Source organism: Megalobrama amblycephala, linkage group LG13 (genome assembly GCF_018812025.1).
Source record: "Megalobrama amblycephala isolate DHTTF-2021 linkage group LG13, ASM1881202v1, whole genome shotgun sequence".
NCBI lineage: Eukaryota > Metazoa > Chordata > Actinopteri > Cypriniformes > Xenocyprididae > Megalobrama > Megalobrama amblycephala.
The window spans coordinates 41,941,346-41,951,711 of NC_063056.1; the positions used below are offsets into that span (position 1 = coordinate 41,941,346).

The window sequence follows — 10,366 nt, forward strand, 5'->3', positions numbered from 1 at the left end:
ATAAAGGCATATTTCTTACAAGTCACGTACAAAATATGTTGTTTTAACTTTTTATCTCGTTATTACAAGAAAATGTTTTAATGAGAAAAAGATGTCATTATAACGACATATCTCCTTATTACAAGAAAAGATGTTATAACGAGAAAAGATGTTGTTTAATGACATCTAGTTATTATGAGAAAACATGCCGTTTTAACGACATACAGTGGTATGTGAAAGTTTGGGAACCCCTTGCAGAATCTGTGAAAATGTGAATAAAAGGTGTCATTTTAACAACATTTTGTTATTACGAGAAAAGATGTTATAATGAGAAAAGATGTCGTTTTAATGACATAACATCTCTTTATTACGAGAAAACATGCCATTTTAGTGACATAATTTATCGTTATTACAAGGTGTCATTTTAACATTTTGTTATAACGAGAAAAGATGTAGTTAATGACATAACGTCTTTATTACGAGAAAACATGCCGTTTTGGCGGCATATCTCGTTATTACAAGAAAAGATGTCATTTTAACATTAATCTCATTATTACGAGAAAAGATGTTATAATGAGAAAAGACGTTGTTTTAATGACGTATCTCGTTATTATGAGAAAAGGTGTCGTTTTAACATTTTGTTATTAGAAGAAAAGATGTCATTTTAACAACAATCTCATTATTACAAGAAAAGATGTTATAACGAGAAAAGATGTTGTTTTAATGAAGTAACATCTCGTTATTACGAGAAAACATGCCGTTTTAACGACATATCTCGTTATTAAGAGAAAAGGTGTCATTTTAACATTTCATTATTACAAGAAAAGATGTCATTTTAACATTAATCTCATTATTACGAGAAAACATGTTATAATGAGAAAAGACGTTGTTTTAATGATGTAACATCTCGTTATTACGAGAAAACATGCCGTTTTAACGACGTATCTCGTTATTAAGAGAAAAGGTGTCATTTTAACATTTCATTATTACAAGAAAAGATGTCATTTTAACATTAATCTCATTATTACGAGAAAACATGTTATAATGAGAAAAGACGTTGTTTTAATGACGTATCTCGTTATTATGAGAAAAGGTGTCGTTTTAACATTTTGTTATTAGAAGAAAAGATGTCATTTTAACAACAATCTCATTATTACAAGAAAAGATGTTATAACGAGAAAAGATGTTGTTTTAATGAAGTAACATCTCGTTATTACGAGAAAACATGCCGTTTTAACGACATATCTCGTTATTAAGAGAAAAGGTGTCATTTTAACATTTCATTATTACAAGAAAAGATGTCATTTTAACATTAATCTCATTATTACGAGAAAACATGTTATAATGAGAAAAGACGTTGTTTTAATGATGTAACATCTCGTTATTACGAGAAAACATGCCGTTTTAACGACGTATCTCGTTATTAAGAGAAAAGGTGTCATTTTAACATTTCATTATTACAAGAAAAGATGTCATTTTAACATTAATCTCATTATTACGAGAAAACATGTTATAATGAGAAAAGACGTTGTTTTAATGACGTATCTCGTTATTATGAGAAAAGGTGTCGTTTTAACATTTTGTTATTAGAAGAAAAGATGTCATTTTAACAACAATCTCATTATTACGAGAAAAGATGTTATAACGAGAAAAGACGTTGTTTTAATGACGTAACATCTCGTTATTACGAGAAAACATGCCGTTTTAACGACGTATCTCGTTATTAAGAGAAAAGGTGTCATTTTAACATTTCATTATTACAAGAAAAGATGTCATTTTAACATTAATCTCATTATTACGAGAAAACATGTTATAATGAGAAAAGACGTTGTTTTAATGATGTAACATCTCGTTATTACGAGAAAACATGCCGTTTTAACGACGTATCTCGTTATTAAGAGAAAAGGTGTCATTTTAACATTTCATTATTACAAGAAAAGATGTCATTTTAACATTAATCTCATTATTACGAGAAAACATGTTATAATGAGAAAAGACGTTGTTTTAATGACGTATCTCGTTATTATGAGAAAAGGTGTCGTTTTAACATTTTGTTATTAGAAGAAAAGATGTCATTTTAACAACAATCTCATTATTACGAGAAAAGATGTTATAACGAGAAAAGACGTTGTTTTAATGATGTAACATCTCGTTATTACGAGAAAACATGCCGTTTTAAGGACGTATCTCGTTATTAAGAGAAAAGGTGTCATTTTAACATTTCGTTATTACAAGAAAAGATGTCATTTTAACATCAATCTCATTATTACGAGAAAAGTTGTTATAATGAGAAAAGACGTTTTAATGACATATCTCTTTATTACGAGAAAACATGCCGTTTTAGCGACATAATATCTCGTTATTACGAGAAAAGGTGTCGTTTTAATTGAGTGGGAAAAAAATTAATTTACATATTATCCAAAGCAACTTAAATTGCATTCTAGGTATGCATTAGATTAGTTCATGCATTCCCTGGGAATTGAACCTATGATCTTGGCATTGCCACTAGTGCAATAAACATACTTTAATCCCTATGGGTGTGCAGTGAAGTGCAGCGTTGCATTACCGTACCATGATGTTGGGCAGCGTGGCGTATCTGGGAGTGTTGAGACGAAGGTCAGCAGTCACCACAGCTGGCATTTTGATCTTAATGGTCTCCAAACCACCATCAATTTCTCTCACCACCTTCAGCATGCCTCCTTCTAAGGTCAACTCAGATGCAAAAGTTCCCTAGAAAAAGATATAATAAGTGTGGGGAATTATTGGTCACTCTCAGTTTAGACAAAATGTGACATAACAGGCAGATCCAACATCAATTTAGACTCAATTTTTACATTTTCAGAAGAACACCGCTCATGCAAAGATCACCATCATACTCAAATCATATCAAACATTACTAAATACACAGATGGGAACAAACCTGCGGCCAGTCCAACAGGGCTGCCGTCATCTGTCCAGTTTGATTGCAGTCATCATCTATGGCCTAAAAGAAGAACATTACCACAATATCATGAAATCAATTGATGAATGTTCAGTAATTTGTTAATACAGTACAATAATTAACCGTCAGCTACCTGTTTACCCAGAATAATCAGATCCGCTTCTTCTTTCTTAGCGAGAGCAGCCATAATCTTGGAGACCTGCAGCGGACCAAGCGCGTCGTAGTCCTTTCCAGACACCTCCACATGTATGCCGCGGTCCGCACCCATGGCCAGAGCGGTCCGGATCGTCTCCTGCAACATGGATATTAATGCGACACCCAGAAATTAATAACTGTGGTTTAATATTCTCTCAAGACATGAAACTCTTAATGTTTTTAGTTGTTTTTACATTACATCACAAAGGTCAAGGTGAAGCCATTTTCTCAAATTATTTACAATAAATAGTTATATAATTAAAGTAATATATATGCACTATCATATATTACATACTTCTTTCAGGAACATTTTTTTTAACTTCAGTAAAAAGCAGTAATATTGCAAAATACTATTATTATTACTCCAGTCTTCAGTGTCACATGATCCTTCAGAAAACATTCTAATATACTGATTTGCTGCTCAATTATTATTGGTGCACCATTATTAATAACGGTTATTATCAATGTTGAAAACAGTTTTTGTTGCTTAATATTTTTGTGGAAAACGTGATGCATTTTTTCCTGATTTTTTTCTGAATAGAAAGTTAAAAATAAGCACTTATTTGAAATAGAAATCTTTTGTAACATTGTAAATGTCTTTAAATGTCAATTTTTGACATCTATTTATTTAATGCATCCTCCTGAATAAATGTATTAATTTTTAAATAAATTTATAATTTTTAGAAAAATTAATACTTGCCTCAATTGTTTGATTGGTGGTGTATCATGGTTTCCACAAAAATATTAAGCAGATTTTTTTCCCCCCAACATTGATAATAGGAATTGCCTCAAATCATCATATCAGAATGATTTCTGAAGGATCATGTGACACTGAAGACTGGAGTAATGATGCTGAAAATTCAGCTTTGATCACATTACATTTTACAATATATTCACATAAAAAAACACTTATTTTTAATTTTAATAACATTTCAAAATACCAAATTTTACTGTAAATAAACACAGGCGTTTTATACACACACGGCTGTCAAGCGATTATCTAATTACACAATGTGGCGATGAATTAATCTAATTAATTGCACATCAAATTTGGCTGAGAAATGACCCCCAAAAGATAATTTAAAATCATTATTGTGTTAAATGAGAAAAGCATCAAATAGACATTACAAAAAATAGCTTTAGAAAGAAATATTTTCATTTCATTCAACATAGAATTTATTACACAAACCTTTAGGCTACAACAGCCAATGTTTTTTGTTTTTTTGCATATGAATTAGTATTTAGATATGTTTACAGACCAAAAAAGTTTGGTTACCAACATTCTTCAAAAGATCTTCTTTTATGTTCCACAAAAGAAAGAAAGTCATACAGGTTTGAAATGGCATGATGATGAATAAATGTAAATAACCAGAATTTTAATTTTTTGGCAAACTACCCTAAAATATGAAATCATTTTTTAATGAAATGATACTCTAAATAAGAAACTAAAACTGCCAGTAGGTGGCGGTAAATGTCTAAATGAGTCATTCATTCATTCAAACAGCTGATTCATTAGGTGTGTTCGAGATATACATACAGTACAGTCCAAAAGTTTGGAACCACTAAGATTTTTAATGTTTTTAAAAGAAGTTTCGTCTGCTCACCAAGGCTACATTTATTTAATTAAAAATACAGTAAAAAACAGTAATATTGTGAAATATTATTACAATTTAAAATAACTGTGTACTATTTAAATATATTTGACAAAGTAATTTATTCCTGTGATGCAAAGCTGAATTTTCAGCATCGTTACTCCAGTCTTCAGTGTCACATGATCCTTCAGAAATCATTCTAATATGATGATTTGCTGCTCAATAAACATTTATGATTATTTTCAATGTTGAAAACAGTTGTGTACTTTTTTTTTTTTCAGGATTCCTTGATGAATAGAAAGTTCAAAAGAACAGCATTTATCTGAAATACAAAGCTTCTGTAGCATTATACACTACCGTTCAAAAGTTTGGGGTCAGTAAGAATTTTTATTTTTATTTTTTTGAAAAGAAATTAAAGAAATGAATACTTTTATTCAGCAAGGATGCATTAAATCAATCAAAAGTGGCAGTAAAGACATTTATAATGTTACAAAAGATTAGATTTCAGATAAACACTGTTCTTTTGAACTTTCTATTCATCAAATAATCCTGAAAAAAAATATTGTACACAAATATTTTGTACAATTGTACACATTAAATGTTTCTTGAGCAGCAGATCAGCATATTAGAATGATTTCTGAAGGATCATGTGACACTGAAGACTGGAGTAACGATGCTGAAAATTCAGCTTTGATCACAGAAATAAATTACTTTGTGAAATATATTCAAATAGAAAACAGTTATTTTAAATTGTAATAATATTTCACAATATTACTGTTTTTTACTGTATTTTTAATTAAATAAATGTAGCCTTGGTGAGCAGACGAAACTTCTTTTAAAAACATTAAAAATCTTAGTGGTTCCAAACTTTTGGACTGTACTGTGTGTGTATATGTGTGTGTGTGTATATATATATATATATATATATATATATATATATATATATATATATATATATATATATATATATATATATATATATATATATATATATATATATATATATATATATATATATATATACACACACACACACACACACACAGTATTTCTTGTACAAACTTGTGTATTTCTTACCTGAACCTGCTGAGGACCACAGCTGACAGCCACAATCTCCTTAACAAGCTTCTTCTCTTTGAGTCTGACGGCCTCCTCCACTGCAATCTCACAGAAAGGGTTCATCGAATGCTTGACCCCGTCTGTAACCACTCCGGTGTGGTCCGGCCTGACTCTGATCTGAGGTGGGCAGAGATAAAGAGACAGTGGCGTAATCTTAAAGAAAAAACACAAAGCCATCATACGACTTTTCATTCTACGCTCAACTTTTATCTAGGTCGACTCATTATCATTCATAGCAACATTGCTGGATCGAGACGGTGACTTTCACAAGGCAGAACTGGAGGTTGTCCAAAACATTCACAGTAAGAGGCGACATGTTTGACCTCAGATGACCTGTGCACATACTATGACAAGGGTGGCATGAAGGACACAGACAGACTCTGAAACCACGGAGGCAGTTTCATAATCCACGGCATGCTGACAACACAGACTGATTGGTCTGTAAGCCAAGCAGCTGATATTAGCAGTACTGAGGCCACATACTTCCAGATCAATAAGTTGCTATATGGATCACAGCAGAGGTTTCATGATCTTAAATTACATCGAACACAAGCTTATTTACGTTGAACATCCAGCTCCAGCTCATTGGAATCTGATTTGAAAAGATCAAAATGACACAGATTTGAGACATTTGACAATGTATTGATAACAAGCCTGATCAATATGATCTGACAATCAATAAATTACAACATAGCAACTCATTTGTTATCTGATTACTTGATGATAATGGCCAAAACAGAAGGTCACAAGAACAAAGATTACATACTAAATGGGAAAATCAGTATTCAGATCACATGTTTGTTCACTTTTAAATGGCAAAATGCAATGTAATTCATTCTTATAGAAAACCACAGATGCTTTAAAACACTTTAACTGCAACTTCGAATAGCATATACGTGTTATTTTTGTAGTATCGGCTCTTCATTTACATATTAATTTACACAAAAGGTAGTTTGATCAAATAATGAGTCAAAAATATAGATGTTCGCAGCTGATAATATTACATCAGTTTCGTTCACACTGGAAATGGAAGAATATGGTTTTGCACACTGGGTGCAAAATGTTGCATACTATAAACAAAATATTGCTTATTTAGTGATCAATAAAAAGCTATTTGCTTATGTTATACTTTTGTATCTTGAAAAGTTGTCAGTGGTGTTACTAATAATTAAAATGATGTTAAGCGGCATGAGGTATTTTTTTAACACTCTTTAGTGTGACCTTAAGATGATAAATTCATAAACTTTCTTTGCTTCTTCCCCTATATTTTAGATAAATGTAATTATATAAATTACTTGTATATGATAATTGACAGAATGCCATTTTCTCACATACTACATATAAATGTGAGCATGTACATATATAAATGCAATTACATATGAAGAGTTCAGATGCAAAAGCCTCTAAGTGCCATCTGAAATTTTCTTAAAAAATTAGCATTTTTATCAAGCTTGTATGTTTATGTTCAGTTATTTCACTTTAATGGCAATGAAAAGGACCTATTAATTATCATTAAAGTGAAATTACTGAACCTAAACATACGAGCTTGAATTTCAGACGGCACTGAGAGGCTTTTGCATCTAAAGTCTTCATATATAGACACCAGATGGGAAAGAAAATGCAGATTAAAGGGATAGTTCACCGAACCTGCTTGACGCGTGAGAACAAACCTCATTGGTTCTTGCGGAAGCTCAAAGGTGATGCGTAACATGAGAATGAACCTCATTGGTTCTCGCACGTCAAGCAAACATGCTTGAGCTTCCGTTTACCACAACTGATGTGAGTTGATGAATGTTTATATGTGAATAAAAGCTTAAATTCAATCTGTTCAACATATAAAGTGATCAAGTCTCTTCAGAAAGTTTGGACTAAACCGTTCAGTTCATATGAATTAGTTTTACAATCTCTTAATGAGCTTTTTGAAGCGTCAAAGTGGTAGTTGCATAGCTGTCAATGGAGGGACAGAAAGCTCTCAGATTTCATCAAAAAGATCTTCATTTGTGTGCTGAAGATGAACAAAAGTCTTACAGGTTTGGAAGAACATGAGGGTGAGTAATTAATGACAGAATTTTTATTTTTGTGTGAACTGTCCCTTTAATGGTGACCCACATGTTTTGACAAGGGTAATTAATAATATAAACTTAAATATAAAAGCCAATTAAAATGTTACGAATTCCTTCAATGTCATAAAAAAAAAAAAAAAAATAATAATAATTGAACTAATTGTTATATACTTGCACTAGCATATTGTATATGACAATTTAGTTCAAACTTTGACCTGAGGAGGGCAGTTATTTTATTTAGCATTTATTGTTAAAACTTATAACATTTTTAATTTTTTTTAGAAAATGAGATATTGTTTCTCTAGATAAGACCCTTATTTCTTATCTGGGATCGCTGTAAACTGTAATTTTGACCTTCAACCGTTTGGAGTCCATTGAAGTCCACTATAAGGAGAAAAATCCTGGAATGTTTTCCTCAAAAACTTAATTTCTTTTCGACTGAAGAAAGAAAGACATAAATATTGAATGACATGGGGGTGAGTAAATTATCAGGAAATTTTAATATGAAAGTGAACTAATCCTTTAAGAAAGCAAAATGTCTATATTTATGCAACTAGCCCCAGATGTACTATAATGCTACACAAAATGTGCATGTTTGTAAAACTACAGCTGGACAGAAGATTATAGCTCGCTATTCTGATCCCACGGCCATAACTCTTCATTAGATATTAATTCAAATAACAATATTATTAACACTGACCTTCATCAAACAACCCAGTTTCCTAAACTACCCTCATTCCACAGAACAGCTGGCCTACAGTCAGCTCTTTCCATGCCATAAACTGCCCAAAGTAGGACAACACCGTGTTTATTCATAATTAAAAGCAGCTGATTGAACGATTATCTGATGTATACCTTGACAGCATAGTCAATGACCCGTTTAACTCCGACCAGAACCCGGGCGTTCATCGTGGATCTCGCTCTGCTCGACGGATCACCGCGGCATGAGTGAACTTCAGCACAAGGATCCAGCCGGAGCGGTGTCGGTGTGGCACCATTTGAGGCGGGGTTTAGCGTACGCCCATTCTGTTAGCCAATAGAACTGCTCAGATCAGGGAGCTGTCAATCAAAAGCTGAGCTGTGGCCAATCAGTAACGCTGGGTGCTCTGACTGAAACTGACTTACAACTGGTTCCTCTGTAAGTAGGTTAAAGGTTGTGTGACTGTTGTAACTAAACGCAGGGCTGGTAGAATATCTTGACCTCACTCAATAATATTAAATCAAATTATAAAAATATGTGGTGAGAGAAACGAGCTTTCAAAGACTTAGAAATTTAATATATTGGCAAAAAGATTGTCTGAAGCGCTCGCTAAGGTCATCTGCTGGTCACAAGCAACAGTAACCACAGTACACTTCTTTTTAATTTTTTTTGTGTAATAATATTTTGATTATAGGTTTATATATATATATATATATATATATATATATATATATATATATATATATATACAGGTCCTTCTCAAAAAATTAGCATATTGTGATAAAAGTTCATTATTTTCCATAATGTAATGATAAAAATTAAACTTTCATGTATTTTAGATTCATTGCACACCAACTGAAATATTTCAGGTCTTTTATTGTTTTAATACTGATGATTTTGGCATACAGCTCATGAAACCCCAAAATTCCTATCTCAAAAAATTGATCAATGATGTGCAATGAATCTAAAATATATGAAAGTTTAATTTTTATCATTACATTATGGAAAATAATGAACTTTTATCACAATATGCTAATTTTTTGAGAAGGACTTGTATATATACAGTTGCAAGAAAAAGTATGTGAACCACTTGCAGAATCTGTGAAAATGTGAATAATTTTAACAAAATAAGAGAGATCATACAAAATGCATGTTATTTTTTTATTTAGTACTGTCCTGAGTAAGATATTTTACATAAAAGATGTTTGCATTTAGTTCACAAGACAAAAAATAGCTGAGTTTATTAAAATATCTCCATTCAAAAGTATGTGAACCATTGATTCTCAATACTGTGTGTGGTTACCTGATGATCCACGACTGTTTTTATGTTTTGTGATGGTTGTTCATGAGTCTCTTGTTTGTCCTGAGCAGTTAAACTGAGCTCTGTTCTTCAGAAAAATCCTCCAGATCCTGCAGATTCTTCAGTTTTCAAGCATTTTTGCATATTTGAACCCTTTCCAGCAGTGAATGTAGGATTTTGAGATCCATCTTTTCACACTGAGGACAACTGAGGGACTCAAACTCAACTATTAAAAAAGGTTCAAACATTCACTGATGCTCCAGAAGGAAACACGATGCATTAAGAGTCGGGGGGTGAAAACTATAGAGAGAGAGAGAGAGAGAGAGAGAGAGAGAAAATCTGGAATCTAAGGGTGCAAAAAAATAAATAAATTAAATATTAAGAAAATCATCTTTAAAGTTGTCCAAATGAAATCCTTAGCAATGCATATCCACTCACAAAAATACATTTTGATATATTTACGGTAGGAAATTTACA

At 31.8% G+C, this 10,366-nt stretch overlaps 1 protein-coding gene across 1 annotated transcript in view; it reads right to left on the bottom strand.

Annotated features, from left to right (window-relative positions):
• The window catches only part of etfb (electron transfer flavoprotein subunit beta), a 10,714-nt gene extending 1,812 nt beyond the window's left edge, over window positions 1-8,902 (bottom strand). The window contains exons 1-5 of the mRNA XM_048152715.1: window positions 8,745-8,902; window positions 5,785-5,943; window positions 3,054-3,212; window positions 2,900-2,962; window positions 2,551-2,709 (exon numbers count right to left, since the gene is read on the bottom strand). Coding sequence (XP_048008672.1) covers window positions 2,551-2,709; window positions 2,900-2,962; window positions 3,054-3,212; window positions 5,785-5,943; window positions 8,745-8,798 — 594 coding nt within the window. The 5' untranslated portion in view covers window positions 8,799-8,902. The remainder of the gene's footprint in view (window positions 1-2,550; window positions 2,710-2,899; window positions 2,963-3,053; window positions 3,213-5,784; window positions 5,944-8,744) is intronic.
• Between the last annotated feature and the right edge of the window lie 1,464 nt (window positions 8,903-10,366).